The sequence below is a fragment of the Nelumbo nucifera genome, chromosome 3, assembly GCF_055504915.1.
Source record: "Nelumbo nucifera cultivar China Antique chromosome 3, China Antique-T2T, whole genome shotgun sequence".
NCBI lineage: Eukaryota > Viridiplantae > Streptophyta > Magnoliopsida > Proteales > Nelumbonaceae > Nelumbo > Nelumbo nucifera.
This window is the reverse complement of record NC_142651.1, coordinates 84023724-84043182: the sequence shown is the minus strand read 5'-3', so window position 1 is coordinate 84043182 and position 19459 is coordinate 84023724. Positions and strand designations below refer to the sequence as shown.

Here is a 19459-nt window from a genome sequence, read left to right as displayed (position 1 = left end):
AAGGAATTCAATTTCGTAGGGAAGAGATATACAGGTTTTCCAAGACAACAGTCAAGCATGGAGTGGAGTTATTAGAACACAGGATTTGTCAAAGGAAAAGTGAAACAATCGAAACTGATAATATTATAAGGAAGTAATGAAACGTTATTTAAAATAAATAATCTTTATTTTAGTAATTTGTTACAAAAGTAATTTAGTAATTTAATAATAAATTACTACTAATTGTTTTATAAAATAATTATTTTTTCATGTTATTCGTTTGTAAATGTTACTTAAATATTTAGAATACTTGAATATTAATAAATATATAAAATTAGGTTGTAGTCATAATTAAATTAATCTATAGATTAATCTTTTTAGTCATAATTAAATTAATCTAAGCCCGAGATTGAAGTTTAAGACTTCAGGTTGGGTTTTAGTTGATTTTCAACTTGACCCCCTAAGCTGCACCCTAAGCAAGGTTCAAAATATCGATACACCCGATATGTTGGTAGAGGCATATTGGGCAGTATCAGTAGTAGTTTTTTTTTTCAAATTCGGTTCAGAGGGACCGGTTTAAGGTTTGTCCACCCTTGAACTAGTCAAAACCTTGCTACACCCTCTATAGGGGTGTATCGGGAAATATTTTGAACCTTGCCCCTAAGAGTAATGAGACATTTATAATTAGATTGAACCAAACTAAGCACAATCCATGCATGCATTATTTTTGGGTTTTTAGCTATTTTTAGATAAGAATTATTAATATTTAACCCGAGAGAGTTATGGGGGATGGGTTGCCCCCATTGTGTAGCTTAATGAACCAAAAACATAAAATATCTTGAGTCGGATTTTTACAATGTATTAATAATTTCATAGGTTGTGCCTAGCCCAGCCCAGCCTACACCCCAAGCAATATTTGTTTAGGTTTGGGACAAGGACTTGTTTGCTCGTGTTAATTATAAAAGTATGATTTTTTTTTATAAATTAAAATTTTTATTTAATTTTGGTTTATTTTTATTATAAAAAATATATAAAGTATCTATCTATATATTAATATAAAACTTGTTATGTGTGGGGTTGGTGTAGATCTGAGCTAGACGTAGCTTAAAAGAAAATAGTTGCTTGAGCCCGAAAATTTGTAGGTCTAACTGGATTTGAGGTAAGTATAAGGCTCCGTTTGGTGTGTCTTTCTGTGTGGGCTATTGACTTTTTAGAAGCTTGGCTTTTCAATCTTTCTCTGTTTGGTTGGGAGAAGATCATTCCACTGAAAGACCATGCCCCGAAAAGACGTGAGAAACTTGATTTGAATTCATTTCGAGAAGCTAGAAATGGAGCTTCTCGCATTTTTCACTTGCTCAACTCTTGTCTTCGAGTGGTGTAAAAGCCCATTAGGTGCCATTTGGCAGGTCTTTTTTCAAAGATTTGACAACCAAAATACGTAGTGAGCTTTTACATAATGATCTTGGCAGCCCAAAGATCATTTGGTTGGAGGTGCGTCTTTTTGTGTGAAGACAAGACGAAAAAAGGTGAGAAGCTCCATTTCTAGCTTCCAAAATAAGCTCGAATCAAGCTTCTTGCACCTTTTTGGGGTGTGGTCTTTTGGTGGAAAGATCTTTCAACCAAATGGAGAAAGATCGAAAAGTGAGCTGCCAGGCTTCTAAAAAGCCGACAACCCACGCCAAATGGGGTTGTTTGGAAGATCTTTCAAAACAAACTTGCCAAACGTCACCTAAGTGATCATCCCTAAGTAAAACGGAGTCTTATGACATTTATAATTATGCCATTATTAGTTTTATTATTTTAATTAATTTTTATATGGAATGCAAGTGGTTTATTTTATTACATTTAATAATTTTTTTACTTATTATTATTATTTTAATTATCCTATTAATATTAGTTATTTTTAAATAGAGCTCAAATGTATTTTAATTTTTAATTTATGAACTACTAATTTTTATTAATTTCTTAATTTTTAATAGTTTCTAGAAAAAATTGCTAAAATTTAATATTTTTTTTTGAATTTTAGTTATTAGGTTTCAAATTTAATTTTTCTAACAAATAATTAATTAATAGGATTTGAATATAAATAGGGATGCCAATGTTCCCCGTCCCATCAAGTACTTAGCTTCCCCGACTTGATGGGATCGGGGACGAAGATTTCCTAGGGGGGGGATGACGGGGATTGATAACGATACTTAACTGAGGATGGGGACGAAGATGTGAAGTGAATATATATCAAAGTATAAATATATTTAAATATTTTTATATTTAAAAACCCTTATTTTAAGTAAATCTATTTTTAAAAATAATTTTAATTTAAAAATTTTAGGGATTCAAGTTCCTTGACAAAGAACCCATCTCCATTAGGAATCAGGGATGTAGAATCATTTTTAATCAATGACAGCGATTGTGGTCAAGTATAGGGATTTGTTTCAAAGTCGGGATTGGGGACGAAAAGTATGGTCTGCGCTCCGAACCAGCTCCGTTGCCACTCCCAAATATGAAACAAATAAATGGAATTTTGATGAGAGTAAATCTCTCTCTCTCTCTCTCTCTCTTTGGAATACAATTGGCTAATAATGGAAAAAATGCCTATAGAAATATGCTAAAATAGGATAATGATGGAAGGGATGGGATTGAAATAATCACCAAGAAAATTGCTTTTGTGGGCCTCATGTGGACCCGAGCCTAGGCCGGACTGAAATTATCACCAAGAAAATTGCTTTTGGTTTATTAGATTAATGAGGATAGGGGAGATATATACTATCTATAAAAGTGTGAATAGGTTTCCCTAGATTTTGGAATTTTCATTGGACAACAAATAACTCCTTTCTAAAGTTTGAATTGGAAAACAAGCAAAGGCAAAATTATTATTTTACATCTTCATTTAATGTTTATTTGATAAAACGACACAAAAGTACTTTTTTTGTTCAATAATTGGAAAATGAGCTATAGAAAAAATGTCATTTTACAATTTTCATTTAATGATTATCTATAGTATTATTAAAAGAGTGAATAACGGTGTGCAACTTTTGTTTGAGTAAATTACTCCAATTTTTGAATTTGGTCAGTGTCTAATTTTAAGGGCAGAAATGTAATTTGAAAAACCACTTTCTCCTCATTCAAATCCCTCTCAGCAAGTCTCATATTTAAAGTATTAGCTCTCATTAACATTCATTGAATCCTATCCTTGACTAGAATACCCCTATTTTTGAATTTGGTCCCTCTCTAATTGTGAAGGCACAAAATGTAATTTGAACTGCTACATTTATCCTTATTCAATTCCCTCTCATTAAATCTTATCTTAGGGTATTAGTTCTTATTCTTTTATTCTATATTTAAGATATTATTTTCACAAAATAAAAACAAATAAATTATAGGGGTGAGCAAGAAAAACTGAAAAATCGAAGTAAATCGATGAAACCAAATAAAAAATTCCAATTAACTGGTTCAATTTTGGTTAACCAGTATAAAAAACCAGCAGTTAATTGAATCGACCGATATACATATGTTTATATTATATATATTTTTCATATATTATTTTATATTATCTATATATTATAAATGAATATATATGTATTCTATATTATAAATATATATTTATAATATATAATATATTATTTATTATTTATAATATAATATTTTATATTTATTATATATAATACTATGAAAATAAAAAAACCAATGAATCAAATTGGTAGTTAACCGATCGACTTTGGTTTAGTTTCAGCTATTGGTTTTCCAAAAACCGGTACCACTGGTTTGGTTTGAAAAAAATGCCCACGATTTGGTTAATTAAACTGTGAGCACCCCTAATAAATTATATCATTTATATCTACATTGAATACATTTAATGATATAAAATACATGTTTTTAAAAGTTTACCCCAAAATGGACCTTTTATTTCCATCATGGTGGTTAGTAAGTAATTCAACCATCACGGCCAAGTGAGCTAATCCATGATGTCATAATTAACTAAAAACTTTTAAATATATATACATACATTAATCATATTAAAGAAAAATAAGTGTGATAAATAATAATTATTCTTATTGAAGTTGGAATGAAATATAAATTTAAAACCAACCCAAAATAAAAATTATTTTTGTGGTGCTGGGTCAACAATTCAACCTTTTGAGTCAAATGTGTTAACCGTTGGTATCATAATTAAATAAAATATGAAAAAATATAAAAACACAAAAACATTATACAAAAATTTTGTAAATAACATTTAGGTACCTATCTAATATTTTATATTAATCATATTAAAGGAAAAATAAGTGTGATAAATAATAGTTACTTCATATTGATATTAGGAATAAAATATAAAATTTAAAACCAATCCAATAGTGAAATTGTTTTCCTGGTGGCTAATCAACAATTCAATCTTTTGGGTCATATGTGTCGGTCATTGATTTTATAATTAAATAATAAAAATTAAAAAAGACAAAACTACAAAAAAATATGAAAAAGATAGAAACTCTACATATAGAATACAGTTGGACGCATCTTTAATATTTTATATTGATCATATTAAAAATTAGACATGATCGTTTTTAATTTTTTATTGATGATATAAATAAAATATAAAATTCAAAACTAAACCAAAAGTGCAATTGCTTTCCTATTTAGTTATAGATCAATTCAATATTTCAGGTCAAATGTGTCAACTCATGAAGTTATAATTAAATAACAAAACTTTAAAAAGATAAAACACAAAAATATACAAAAAAATATGTAAACTGGGTGGAAAACATTTGGGTATATCTCTATATTAATGAACCATAATAACTGGGACAAATAACAAATAAGAATAATTTTATAGACAGCGAAATATGAAAAAAATTGTAAAAAGTTTTGAAACATATTATATACTATCATCATCATCACAAAATTTGTCACCTGAGAATCACATACACACATACTAGTAAAATGAAAAGAAAAAAAAAGACAAAAAGAGAATAAATTTTAAGCAATTTATTGCAATAATTGAGAGGAGAGAGAATTAATAAAGTGACTTATTTAGGAGAGAGAGAGTTAATGGAGTGACTAATGAGGAGGGATAATGAAAGGATTTAATGAGAAAGGGAAGAGGGAGTTAATGGTAAGTTAATGAGAGATGAAACCGTTGAAGGCTTCTTACTTTCCCGTTATTTTCCATTTATTAATACACACAGAAAAAGGACAATGTGACCGAGGGACAACTTGAGAAATGGAGCATTTTTTTCCTCTATTCGGATTTTACTGCCATGACCGAGGGACATCAGTCCTAACGCGAGGGCAGGCATGATTCCTCCTAAGAGAACAAGGATCCACGAGATCCCTGCGTATGTGAACCACCAGAAGGATCCGAAGGCAATGTCATTGCTTCCCACAAGAAAAAATCTAAATTTTTGGGGCTTTCCCCATCCTCACTCGGTGATCAGCAATTTCGTCCTACAACATATTTTCTGGGTTTTTAGGTGAAATTCTTTGGCGACCTCCCAGATTCACGACCATCTCTCTCTTGTCTCTGTTGGGTTTTTGAGTATTTCTGGGAGGAATTCTTCGACAACCTCACTGATTCACAATCATCTCTCTCTTTCTGAAGAGAGTACATATCTCCGCCCCACAACGTCCCACAATATATCCCTGCCGTGTATTGGAAACATCTCCGATGATGACCTCATCAGTTCTGGTTGAAGGGAAGAGAGATCCATCATATGGACGCCCAAAGATTGCGGAATAAGGGGGCGAATTTAAAAATTTTTTCTCTCCCTTCAACTGAGAATCACATTCCCTATTTAGAAAATCATATTTTCAAGGATCATTCTTGAATCATAAACTGAACCAGATTTGAACCAAAAGGAGTAGGAGAGGATTATACCTGATACGGAGAAATAGTATCCCCCAACGAAGGTGTTCACGCCCAAGAAATGATCCAAAGACTGCTCCCACTGAAAATGGCGCAGTGCAGGATGGAGCAGAATCAGCAGTGTTCTTCTCCAATAACTCTATCATTCGCAAGAAACAGCAGGATGGCACGTGAGCACAGCTTCCTATCAATTCTTCCTCAAAGAACTGATGTCAATATCGAATCTTGACTTCTCCCACAATTGGAGATCGAACTGGCAAACAGGGCGGCAAGAACAGGGAGGCGGCAAGAAAGAATTCTGCAAGGTTGCTTAATTCTTTCTTCTGTATTTTTCAGCACTGAAGAGGATCTGAATGAATTTTTTCTTAAAAGGCTGCCACCCTTTCCTTCTTTTGTTAACCTAAAAGATCAGCTCCTAATCCAATTAGGAGCTACTTATCCAAATCCTATTTGGATCAACATTCTCTTTAGGTGATAAGGATAAACCCTTATTTTATCTGAAGATTAGATTAACTTTCTCCTAATCTCATTAGGAGGTTTCTAGATCTGAATCACATTCAGATCTGGACTCTCTAAGTGGATAGAGTCAAGACCCTATCCTATCAGCTAATCCATCTCATAATTCGCCCCACAATTAACTAATTAAATAGCCCAGTTCGAAATGGGCTTTAGGCCCATCAGGCTTATATACTCACTTAACCTTCCTTACTGCTGCCCAGTTGGGCTTCCTTGTATGGCGTGGGACCCAAACATTGATCTACACATCAGCCACATGGGTTCAGCCCAGCCTTTGTCATAAGGCTTAGCCGAATACACTGTTATGGATAGTGTACTCCCTAAAACCCATCAAATGAGCTCTATGGGCCCAACACTTACCCTAAGTGGTCCCTGGGTCAAGTCACCTTGTAACACCCAGGGACTGTGGGCAGATGCAAGATTAGCCCATCAGGTATTATCCTCAATGGTCTTACACTTAACCTCTCAGCCTATAATGATCATACACTGCCCGACAAGAGAGGACCTCTCCCTCGGCTACAAGGAATAGTGTTACACTCTCTGCTTATATGGATCCCGGGAATTAAAACCTTTCGCAAACATTTTAGAAACCATAATGTATATATACTTTTATATCTCATATAAAATATATTTTGCAAAACAAATCTCAACGATTGAAATCGGATGCCGGCAGTCTTGGTTACCTTTGTCTGACAAAGGGGCTGATCCTGTCACTATAATCACCCACTTAGATGAGTTCTTAGACTGTCCCAACATACCCAGGTTTTGACCCTCGCTAAGGATCTCACTGATTGGTACATCAAAGACAACCCAATCTGACACCCAGTGCAGTATCATAATCGAGTCTAGGGGTCGGGTGTAACTTTCCAGTTTTGCCCATCAATCTCCAAGGTCCAGGGCAATACTGGAAATCTAGTCCAGTTCATAGATTCAATTAATCCTACACTGTATGTGCCTAGGGTCTCACCCTGGCAGTTGAGACAGGCCACCCCAACTGACTTGGTGGCACCACAGTGTCAGTCTGATCAGGATAGGTCTCCCCAGACCAATCCACTGGCTGTAAACATTCTAAACTAACACGAGTCTCATTAAGTGTCCAATTTAAGAGTATTACACAGAAACATACCAAGGGAACATGAATCAAATATGCACTTTTATTCATTTACAGTAAACTCATAAAGTACATCATTCTGATTGAAGGTAAGGGCATACAAAACTGTTTAACACTGGTACTATCATCGGAAGATGTTCCCAATGCACGACGGGGATGTGCTTGTGGGATGTTGTGGGGTGGCCCCTTGTGGGGTGGGGATGTGAACTCCTCTGAAGAGGGGAGAAAGGGAAAGATGGAGACAATGAGAGGACAGAGAGGAATGGAAAGGAGAGCCTAAATAGTAGAGGTACTTTAAGGCAATATGTAAACAATAAGGGTAAGTTAGTTAATTAGCTTAAATCATAAGGATAGTTTAAAAAATTTTCTCTTTTAAAAATAAAAATTAAAAAAAAATCAGAAAATAATTCAATAATAGGGGAGGAAGTAAAGCCATGCTGACATGACAGGTCCTCCAACTCAAAGTTTACCTAGCTGAATATTTTAACTGCCTGGACTGTCTTAAATGCTGGACTGACTTAAATTTATTGTTAATTCCATGAAATATGTTGGAAAAATTTAATCCAAAATGTGGCTCCTTACGTAGAGACACATAAGGATTAGAACTTTCATCCTTCTCTCCAATGGAGTCAGTACATGTACGGGACCCGGACAAGGAGTTGGGCCATTTCTGTATACCATTTGGATTGTTCCACTGGAGCCCAAAAATAGCTTGCTATTGAGGAAACTAAAAAACACTTTTCTTTCCTTTTCGATTTTTTTTTTTTTTTGGTTTTTAAATTTAACAAGAGCTTCTTGGCGGTTTTCATGTTATCTTCAGCACTGGAGCTGTTGGGTGATAGCATATCAGCACTGGAGCTGTTGGGTGAAAGCATATCAGTATCTGCCTCCATCATGAAAATTGAGTTGATCATTCAAAACCCTTTTTTTTTTACCAAAATCATTTTCAAATTATACTCTCTTTCCTGAAGCAGCTCTAGTCATTCTTTGCTTTGCCTGCAGGTCCAATATGGTAATAGCTACAGGTGAACTTTCCCTATAGGAATCTGATTTCAGTTTATTTGTTTTGGGCAAAACTCAACATTCAACAACTTGGTTCTGCTCATTGTGGAAAAATTAACAGAATAGGTCCCATTCGGAGGCATTTCCAGTGTACAGTGTAATGGAATCTCAAAATCAAATAGTTCATTTAAAACCACATTCTCAACAGGTATGATGTTATACACCCACTTATGCCAAACAGAACCATAAATCTTAGCAAATACGGGTATAAAGAGTACAACCCAAAAGAGTGAATGACAAAAAGAAAAAAATGTTAATCAGACAAAAAAAAATGCAAAATTAGTCACACTCTCAACTTCACTATTCTCTACAATATATAGGAGGATCCAAACACCTCTGCATTCATCACATCTACCGAGTTAAAACCATAGTTCAAGAAGCAGCTTAAACAAACTGGAACTCATCAATTTTGCTTTGCATCTTAGTCAAAGTCATAGATGCAGTTACCATAACCTGCAAAAAGAACAAAAGAAACCACCATTAATACCAACACAATGCATTCTGCATACAAAACATCCCATTTTTTGTTCTGATTCTTGTAATTTTTCTTCTTGAATTACTGGGAAAGAGGGTAGATTACTTGGATCAGTTGTAACAATGAGTGCAGAGTTCTTGAAATCGCAATTCCATCTGTTCCTGCCCCTGGACTGGTAGTAAAGGTTCATTGCAATGGAGGCATGGTTAATGAGATTATCTGGGGAAAAGCATGGGCAACCCCTTTGCATAATTCGACAGTCCACCTGAGAGCAGGCGTAGTTGATGTTTGCAAGTAGAGTTGCCTCATCTGATGAAGGTTTTGCCACACACCAGGTTTTCTGCACACACTGAGAATTGTACAAAAGTTAGTTCAGAAGGATGTTCCCTCTCTCTTGTGGTGTATATATTCTTTTGCAGTGCTCTTGGATTACCTGTCCATTGACCAATCTCAGGTTTCCTCCTGCAACAAATGTAAACAAGTAGATGAATAAATTCACCATTTTGAGAGAGAGAGAGAGAGATCAAAATGCAAATCTTTGACAAGTGATATAGTAGTTCATCGTGCAAGTTCAGTTTTGGACTGTAATGGGTTTTAAATATACAAATAAAATTCAACTCCCTTGCCGATTTATGAAATATGAGCTAATGTTTGAACCAAAAGCAGAAAGCTACTGAAATACAGCTCAGATCTAAAAGTAAGCGACGGAAGAGTGGCAAATTCTTGGTTCGAGACTTCAAATCAGATGACTCTTGCAGAATTAAAGTTGATGCGCTAGAAAATTGCAATTTTTGGTTATGTTTGGTTTGAAGGAAAAAGTAGGGAAAAGAAAGGAAGGAAAACTTTTACAAATCTTGTATAGATTTTCCTGCATTTCCCTTCCTTTCCCTATTCTTTCCTTCAAACCAAACATAGCTTTAAGGAAAACCCAGTTCGGATCTAAGTAATACGGGAAACCTGGAGCAATATTGCTACTAAAAACAGCACATCGAGAACGATATTTGCAGAAAGGCTAGAGGTTTCCAGTTCAGAGTTGGGCAATTTTTTGTTTCTTTTTGTTATCCAGATTTCCAGATTTCATGATGCATTTCTGAAAAAGGTTTCATTTTTTTTTTTTTTATAAACAAGATTGGTGAAAACTAATTAAATTTTTCTAACACACTTCGGGGTTGAAGAAATGAAGGAAAAAGCGAGTAATTTTCAGTGCTGCAAGGTTTCTAAACAAAACCCTTCTGGTTCATCAAGTACCTAGACGAGTAGTACTATCATAGAGTGAGCCTACCAAATTACCAAAGGAAATAAAGACATGAGTGCCAAACCAACGAAAAGATTGTACTCAGAAATCCATGAAATGACAAAGTACCTGAGCCGAAGGACAAAAGCAGAGCAAAAAGGAAGAGAATGTTAAGAGAATGAGCAACTTTAGCCATTGTGCAGAGAGAGAGAGAGAGAGAGTGGGTTGGGTGGAGCGAGGGGGAGTTGATATTTAAAGTTTAAACTTTAAAGCTGAGGAAAGCAATAACGGCTATATTCGATGAGCCGTTTCAGCAGAATCTGCCCAAGAAAGAAGAAATTGAGAAGTGATTATGACTGTATTTTCCTACCGTTTCTGCTGTTAGTTAATAAAATAATGCCAATAAGCGCTCCAGGTCTCCAAAGATTAATTGAAGCAAGATTAGTAAATCGAAAGAGGTTGAGTGGTAATAAATGCGTGGGAGTGCAAAGTGCAAACAGGTTGAGTGCATTTTTGGTTTACTTTGGATTCAGCTTTGACTTTGTCAAATGATATGATTCCCACCTTCATGAAAGAGAATGTAAAGACGAAAGTTATTTGTTTGTTGGTGAGGTAAGAAGAAAGATGATGTGGCTCCCATTCTCACCGAGAGAACTACGGTAAGAGGAAGGTGGTAAAGTAAAATCTTTATTGTTAGTGAGTGCAAATGAAAGAAAGTACAAATTGTGTATCAGTTAAGAGTGCAATTGTTGTCAAAACCATAATTACAAACAAGAGGAACGATTAGTTGATGAACGTGATGACTCTTCAAGTGGGTTATGAAAGTAGGGCGGGTAATCTTGACCCCAACTCATTTGATCCATCCAAATCCAATTCACCCATTTTATTGGTAGGTCAATATGGGTCGAACATCCCATTAGCATCAGTTACTCAGTAGGGTGGATTGGGTCGAGAGTACCCATTAGGGTCAGGATGGGTTGGGTCGATGATTTTGCCAAGTCTCATAAAAAATGCATTTAGGGTGACTCAAGCTCAGGACCACCTAGCATGTCCACATCTTGCTCCAATTCCAACCACCAAGCTACAATTCATTTTGTGATCAAAAGTGAATAAAATTGATTTATTAACTTTTGTGTTTACATGCAATTTAAATAAAAAAAAACATATATTTATATTTAACAACTCTAACTAAAAATAAAAAAAAAATAGTATTTTATAAACTAATAGAATAAGTAATCTATCAATTCTACATTTATATAAAAAGATGATTTTTAATATCAAAAAAATTATACAAATATAATATTAATAATAGAATAATTATTTTAATACTTAAAACCTATAAATTTGCACATGATATAAATCTTACAATTTTTATAAATTATTAACTAATTTTTAATTCACATTAATAAGTAATAACAAAATATTAAAAATAAAAATATTACGAATAGAAGTATTGAAGAATAAAATATTTATCAAATCCACTAAATCTACATTTATTTTGAAAAAATGATTTATATTTCATAAAATTTATAGAAATAAAATATTAATAATGGAATAATTATATTAGTAATTAAAAACTATGAATTTGTATATGATATATATCTTAGAAATTTTAACAAATCTGACATGCTCTAAGTTAAGATTATATTTTTATAAATTATTAATTAATATTTTAATTTGAGTTGATTTTTTGTTAATTTTAAAAATTAAATAATAATTAAAATATAATAGGAGCATATGTTTAGTGTCTTAGATTCTTGATTGATCCATTATAAATAAAAGTATATGGTATTTACACATCCAAGTATATTAATTGTAATATATTTCTTCATATATATCAATAAAATTTACATTTTCCATGTATTTATATACTATTTTGCCATTATTTTGATCTTAAATTTAGTGTTATTAATGTATTTATAAAACTTGTATGTATTTCCCTAGCGTATCCATGTGTATCCATGTTATTCAATATGATACTCGATACCCGATACCAATACTTCAATCCTTGGTTTCAGTAATTCGAAAGTCTCTGTTCAGGTCGAAGGTTTTTGAGTAAAGGTCGAGGCTTCCTCCTACCATTTTTTGCCATGCTTTTATGGTATGTTTTCTTGTTTTCTGGTGTTTTCATGCATTTTCTACAATTTTTGGTATTTTTTGCATTTTTCTGTTTTTTCTATAAAAGTTACGCATTTTTTTAATTTCTCTATAATTTTTTGCTATTTTCTATATTTTCTATAATTTTTGTATTCTTTGTAGCATTCGCAATTTTTTGGTATTTTTCTACATTTTCTTAAAAATTTTTAGAATTTTTTTGCATAATTTTTGCAATTTTCTGCAATTTTTTGTATTTGTTTGGTATTTTTCTTCATTTTCTTCATCTTTTTGGTATTTACTTCCTTTTTTGCAATTTTCTTGATTTTTTTCTATTCTTAATACCATTTACTGCATTTCTACAATTTTTTGGTATTTATTTGCATTTTCTGTAATTTTTGGTGTTTTTTCTGCACAGTTTATGCATTTTTCTAGTGTTTTCATGCATTTCTAGTATTTTCTACATTGTTTTTGCAATTTTTCTACAAAAGTTATGCATTGTTTTTGCATTTCTGCTATTTTATGCAAATTTCTGGTATTTTCTACATTTTTTGCAATTTTCTGTTATTTTTTCGTAATTTTCTGAATTTTCTACAAATTTTCTACATAAGTTCTACATTTTCTAGTGCTTTCATGCATTTCTGCAATTTTCTGATTTTTCTACAAAAGTTTTGCAATTTTTGTTTTTTTTCACATTTTTTTTTAATTTTTGGTATTTTTTGCATTTTTTGCAATGTTTTTGATTTTTTTTTGCATAATTTTTGCATTTCGGGAATACAAGTTGACCTGACCTGCTTTTGCCACGTGGTAGCCTTGGTAGAGATTATTCTCTCAAAAATGTTATTTTCGGGTACACGGGTTGGTTTGACCCTGTTTCCTCCACGTGATAGTCTTAAGAGATGATTCTCACAAAAATGTTATTTTTCAGCTATATGTGTTGACCTGACCTGTTTATAGCACATGGCAGCCTCAACATAGTTGGTTCTCTTAAAAGTTGCTATTTTTGGGTATATAGGGTTGGTCTGACCCGTTTCTGCCACGTGGTAGCCTTGGGAGATGTTCTCTCTAAAACTGTTATTTTTTGGGTATATGGGTCGACTCAATCCGTTTCTGCCACATGGCATACTCGAGAGAGTTGGTTCTCTTAAAAGTTGTTATTTTGGGTATATGAGTCAATCCGACCCGTTTCTATATTTATAGGTGAGGATAGGTAAGGGTCAATATGGGTGGGTCCAAGGTTTGACATAGGTACCGGCGTATCGGTCTGTGTCAGTGCTTTTTTTATGTTTTACTTTTTTTTTTTTTGAAATCAGTTCAGAAGGGTCGGTTTAAGGCCTGACTACCCTCTGAACTAGTGGTTGACCCGATACAACCCTTGTAGGGGCATATCAAGAAGCCACTAGTACGATACATATCGGTTGATACGGGCCAATACGTGTCGATACTTTGAACCTTGGGTGGGTTAGGATTATGACCCTTTAACAAGCATTGATGATGGGTCATATCATGGTGGGTTGGTGGGTCAATATGGGTGGGTTGGTATTCAACTCTTACCCAACCCAACCCAACCCAATCCACCCATTTGCCACCCTTATTGGAATCAATGATAATTTTCCACACCAGTAATAAAATACATGAGATCCACAATGCTCATAGTGGGGCCACAACCAACTGAACAGCCATCGCATTCTGTTAATTCAAATTATACAAATAAATGAATGCAAAACTGAACTAGGTGTAAAATTTGTATGTGCTTCAAATTTGCACCACAAAGAACTGAATAGAAAGATGCTTAGTTCAAAAGCATTGTACTGTCAAGGGGTAAGGATCTGCTACCAACAAACACTACCAACCAAGTCCCAACTAGCCACTGCAACCTCACGTTGGGAACATCTCACTTGTCATCTGGGGAGATGTTCCTGATGTATGACTGCAATGGTTGTTTAATTAGGATATTATTGTCACTGTGTGTTGGTAGCTGATCCAAACTCACTGTCATGTAGATATAGATGTCTTATAAATAAAATGGGGTTGGGGAGAGTTCAATCCAAGGTTTTGATTTCGTGGCACATCATAGTAAACTTGGTTTCAAGAGAGGGTACAAAATTCTAAAAAAAGTTTGGCCGTCCTTCAGCACCATTACTGTTGCGGCTTTCATGAGTCATGATGCAGGGAATAGGGCTGTCACTTGGGCTGGGTTAACCCAAATGCAACCTGTAAAAGTTGGATTGGGTTAGGGTTGCAAAGTCTAAACCTGACTTAATTTTGGATAGGGTTAAATATTGCTTCAGTAAAGCATCTCATATAAAAGAACATGATCATATAGTGATAGTTCTAAGTTCTACTTCATAACTATCCATTGTTTCACATCGAGAACTCCTAGTTGACCCGGACGGTAGGACCGTTTGGCTCGGGAACTGTCGAAGGAACCAGTTCTGTTTTACCCCAAACCCGGTCCCTGGCCAAAAATTGTTGAATCATTCAACGGCCCATTGACTTGGGAAATCGAACCATTAACCCGTCGACCCGTTCAATGGTTTTCGAACCGCTGTTGACCCGGACGGTCAGACATTTTGGCCTAGGAAGCGTCCAGGCAACTGGTTCCATTTTACCCCAGTCCCGGTCCCTGGCCAAAAACCATTGATTCGGTCACGACCCATTGACCTAGGTGGTCGAACCGTCGACCCATTGACCCGTTCAATGGTTTTTGGCCATTTTTTTATTTTTTTTTAATTTTTGTAACCGTCGACCCAAAAACCGGTGGTCAAAACAGTTCCATTTTCGGGTCGTATGAGTCACACACTCGAATGACATAACACATATGATACTGCTTAATTTAGCTCACACTGAATTTTTTGCTTGCACGCATAGATACCGTTTAGTGAACGCTCAAGCATCCATGAAGCATCTTTTTGTATGTGTGTGTGTATATATATATATATATATATATATATATATATGATTTATTGAATTAATTATGTATATATGCATGTATGCAATGATGGGGAAGAGTGGCCATATTGCCCTCGTTTGTGGATTTTCAACATATTGGAAAACCTCGTGGCCATGTGATAAGGCACGTGCTGATGTAAGATTGGTTATCTCTATTCTACACTTTCATACTGTTGGGATTTGGGGTCACTGAAACTTGGAGGAGAAGCTCTGAGGCGCGTCTGAAAACACTGTCTTTAGAACATTATTTGCCCTCACTCAGCCCCACTGAGTTTGCTGTTGGGTTATAGGCAAATCCGCTCCCAAGATACAATAGAGCCTTGGACGAGAATATGCAACCAACAAAGTTGAAGAGTCTCCGAAGAAACTTTCTATGAGACAGTAGCAGGTCAGACTGAGAGAGACAAGAGTGATTTTCGAAACTTGTGTGTATAAATGCTTGATTCACGCTCCTTAAATAATTTCTGAAGAGTTATGGAGAAGAGAAAGGTGCTGGTTCAGAAAAGGCTCATCGAATAGTCACAATTTCAAACATTGTGATTGTTAAAAAGGTTATTAACAGTTAATGATTGTTAACTTTGAATTGTGACTCTTGATCACACTCGATCGAATTGTGGCCGTTGAAAACATCAACGGTCAGCCTTGCACCAAAAGTCAAAGCCGCTTTTCGCGAGCCACGTAGGTGCGCGCAAAGTGTGCCTCTAAAGCGCCGCACACACATGTGCGTTGCGTGGAAGCAAACCTCCATACTTTCTTCTTTATATCTAAGGAGTGTAAAGAATCTCCTACTTAAAAAACTCAAAACAAGTTATAATTTTCCAATGTGGGACAAATTAAAAACTAGTTTTAATAAGAGAAAAAGCTACTTTTAACAACATGTGTAGAGGTGTGTTTTTTCATGTAATTGATCAATCAAACCCCATTGGATTTAATCTTTAATAAGATTAAAATCCAACACATACATGACCTAATTTTTTCTTATATTGTTATTATTATTATCTATTTTCTGTAAAAATAAATTATATTTTGTTGTTTGTCTCCTTGAAAATGTTTTTTTTTTAAGTACAGAGAAATACTATTATTGGATTACATTGGATCTTTCATTTGACTTGGTATAGGCTGGATGATAAAGTGAGGAGATCAATTGGTTAGTCAGACACATGTCTCAATCTAGAGGGGATTAACTTGGTCTACTAAGTTGTTTAGCTCTCCACTTGCAAGTCTGTTTTATACTTATATCTCTTTCCTAAAAGTAGGAGAGAAAGCCATTATATAATGGCATTTAGTCTGCAAACATGAAAAAACAAATTTGCAGCTCTTAATTACTAGGTCAATGGAAAACCATTTAAATGTTGGTTAGTGAGATGTATGTCTCAATCAAAAGGGGATTAACTTGGTCTCTATTCAGTTGTCTAGCTCCCAATTTGCAAATTTGTTTTATACTTTTATCTCTTTCCTAAAAATAGGGAGAGAAACATTGGGTTAAGCCATTATATAATGGCAACTCATCCAGCTAGACACAACATGAGAAAACAAGTTTGGAAAGGACAAGTAACCTCTCATTGTTTTGATCCAATTCGGATTAGATAGCTTCCTTTTGCATTTTGCTCAGGTGGACTGTGTGCCTTGGATCCATTTATTTGCCTTCTTACAGGGTGAGGCGATTACATCTGGATCATCCATTAGAGCTGCACTCAACTCTCCCAGTTCATTATGCAAGTGGCATGTATGTATGTATGCAACTATGCTTTCATGAATGTATGTATGTATTTATGTGTTTATGTATGTATGTATGTATGTATGTATGTATCTATATGTATGTATGTATCTATATGTATGTATATAATCATTCAGACTGCATTTTATAAGAGTACAAACAGATAACGGGTAACGGGTTTTTCTCAAAAGTATATTCCTTTTATTTACATGGGTGCTCCTATTGGAAAAAAACGTCTTGGAATTAAGGACTTTGAACCTATTTTACAAAAATTAAAAAACAAAATTGATGGTTAGAGGGCCAAGCTTTTAAGTATTTGCTATATATATATATATTGTGGAGCCTCAAATTTTGGAAACAAAAAACATTGGATTGGATGGACAAAAATTTGTAACCTATTGATGAAGGGGGTTTGGGAGTGCGATTCATGTTTGATATTATTAAGGATTTCAGGTTAAAAGCTTGGTTTAAAATCATTAAAAAAGAGGACATGTGGGCAAAGTTTATGAGTTCAAAATATATAAATTCCACACCTCTAATTTTGCTCACTACTCCTTCCTCTATTACTAGATAATAGGGAAAGGTGGAATTTCCTTTTGATATGATAACTGGTTGGGTTGTGGGCCTTTGATTTGTCAAATTGATGAAAGTGAAGTTGAAATTGGGGGTTTTACTTTAAATAAGATTTTGAACCAAGAGGAATTATGGGCTTTTCATGATGTTGGAACTATTTCTCAAGCCATTCAACAGAGAGCTATGGACTCAAATTGTTGTTTAAGCAATGAAGATGATAGGTTAATTTGGAAGTTTAGTCAAAGTGGCTCTTTCACTACAAAATCTGCTTGGAATATCATTAGGAATCATTTCGCAACACATCTACTGGTTTAAATATGTTTGGAAGGTTAATCTCCCAATTAAAATAACCATTTTTATGTGGAGATTTATGCATGGTGTTGTTCTAGTTGATGATGATGATGATGGTGATGAGATCTTCTCACGAAGAAGTGTTTATATAGCTTCCAAGTGGTGTTGTTATGGTAGTCATGGGGTAGAATCATTTAATCATTTATTTTCCACCGGAGTTATGGCTTCAAAAGTTTGGTCTTACTTTAGTAATATCCTTAACATTCCCGTCTATCCTACTCAGCATGTAGTGGATCTAGTTCTTCACTAGTGGAATGTTTGTAAAAGAGATACTCAAGTGGATCAAGTTATTTGCATCACTCCGTCTATAATCCTTTGGACCATCTGGAAGAAAGATGTAAACTTATATATGAAGGTAAAGGTTCTTCATCCTTAGTACAAATGGGTTAGCTAGTAATTTTCAAGTAAATTTGCTCACAAGTTAATGTGGATGGGGCTTGTCGCGGCAATCCTGGTGAACGAGGAGGTGGGGGTTTACTTAAAAACTCTTTTGGAACTCTCTACCTCTATTCAATCAGAATTTTTATCTTTGTATGAGGGTCTAAGCCTTTGTTTGCAAAGAGGCTATAAAGAGATTGAGGTTGAAAGTGATAGCATGATAATTATTGACATTGTAATGGGTAAATCGGATTATCCTTGGAATTTTGTTTACAACTTTACATCTTGCGCAAGATTAAGAACTTAGTGCAGAGAATGAATATTAGGTGGAGCCATATCTTATGAGAGGGAAATCGCTGTGCTGATCTCCTAGCTAACAAAGGAATTAATGAAAGATGCGTGCTTATGGTGATCAATGCTAATTCTCAAATTCCTAGAGATTTGACTTGAAGATAATTTGGGTTTGCCTATCCTTAGAATTAATTAGGTCTTGTTAGGATTTTTTGCTTTGTTTTTCTTTTGGGTGGACTTGAGATTGTGAGGGAGAGCAAGGCGGGCTAAGTCCTCCCTTGTTATCACAAATTTTTCTTCTTAAAATGGTTAATGAAATTTAACCACCTAGAGTAAAGCTTGGGGTTAAAAAAAATAGAAGTACAAATACAAATCCAAATGATTTAGGAGGGGGCAAACTAGACCAGACTTCCATGGATTTTCCCTTGATTTTGTTTGGCTGTAAAAGATAATCGTCTTTGAAATGTTTTTATTCTAGCACTCGTATTTGCCAGATGCCCTTGATTGGAATAACCTTGATGTAAGGATAAATCCTATATCGACGGCATAGCCTACACCAATGGATAAAAGTGTCTTTATGCTTAATGCAGTATTATTCTTAATTGTGATTGTTTGTTTTACTGTTGAACAAACTATTGCCATGTCAGCATAGTTTGCTTGGCAAGGCCAATAGGTTGGCTAGGTAGTTAAAAATCTTCTGGCACCCACCTGGACACTTGTGATTGATCCAACGGGGCACAATAGGTCCAACTGATGCTAAAACCAAGTTGACTTTGTAACTATTGGGATTCTCCTAACAGTAATATTTTTCTTAACGTTAAAGAAAGCCCACACCTATAAATAGGGCCTCTTGTTATGAATACAGAATACAC

At 34.5% G+C, this 19459-nt stretch overlaps 1 protein-coding gene across 1 annotated transcript; it reads right to left on the bottom strand.

Moving 5' to 3' along the window:
• Window positions 1–8613: 8613 nt before the first annotated feature.
• Window positions 8614–10493, bottom strand: LOC104585975 (glucan endo-1,3-beta-D-glucosidase-like). Its single transcript, XM_010243039.2, has 4 exons — window positions 10361–10493; window positions 9431–9459; window positions 9103–9346; window positions 8614–8975 (listed from the first exon to the last, which is right to left on the bottom strand). The coding sequence occupies exons 1-4, from the start codon at window positions 10425–10427 to the stop codon at window positions 8944–8946; spliced, it is 372 nt and encodes a 123-aa protein (XP_010241341.1). The 5' UTR covers window positions 10428–10493; the 3' UTR covers window positions 8614–8943.
• Window positions 10494–19459: the final 8966 nt, after the last annotated feature.

What these genes read in the sequence shown, in the direction of transcription:
- LOC104585975 (XM_010243039.2), bottom strand. Translation starts at nt 10,427, where the DNA reads ATGGCTAAAGTTGCTCATTCTCTTAACATTCTCTTCCTTTTTGCTCTG. An exon ending in TGAGATTGGTCAATGGACAG is followed by an intron (nt 9,347 to 9,430) that starts GTAATCCAAGAG and finishes TACAATTCTCAG; the next exon opens with TGTGTGCAGAAAACCTGGTG. An exon ending in CATTGTTACAACTGATCCAA is followed by an intron (nt 8,976 to 9,102) that starts GTAATCTACCCT and finishes TTCTTTTTGCAG; the next exon opens with GTTATGGTAACTGCATCTAT.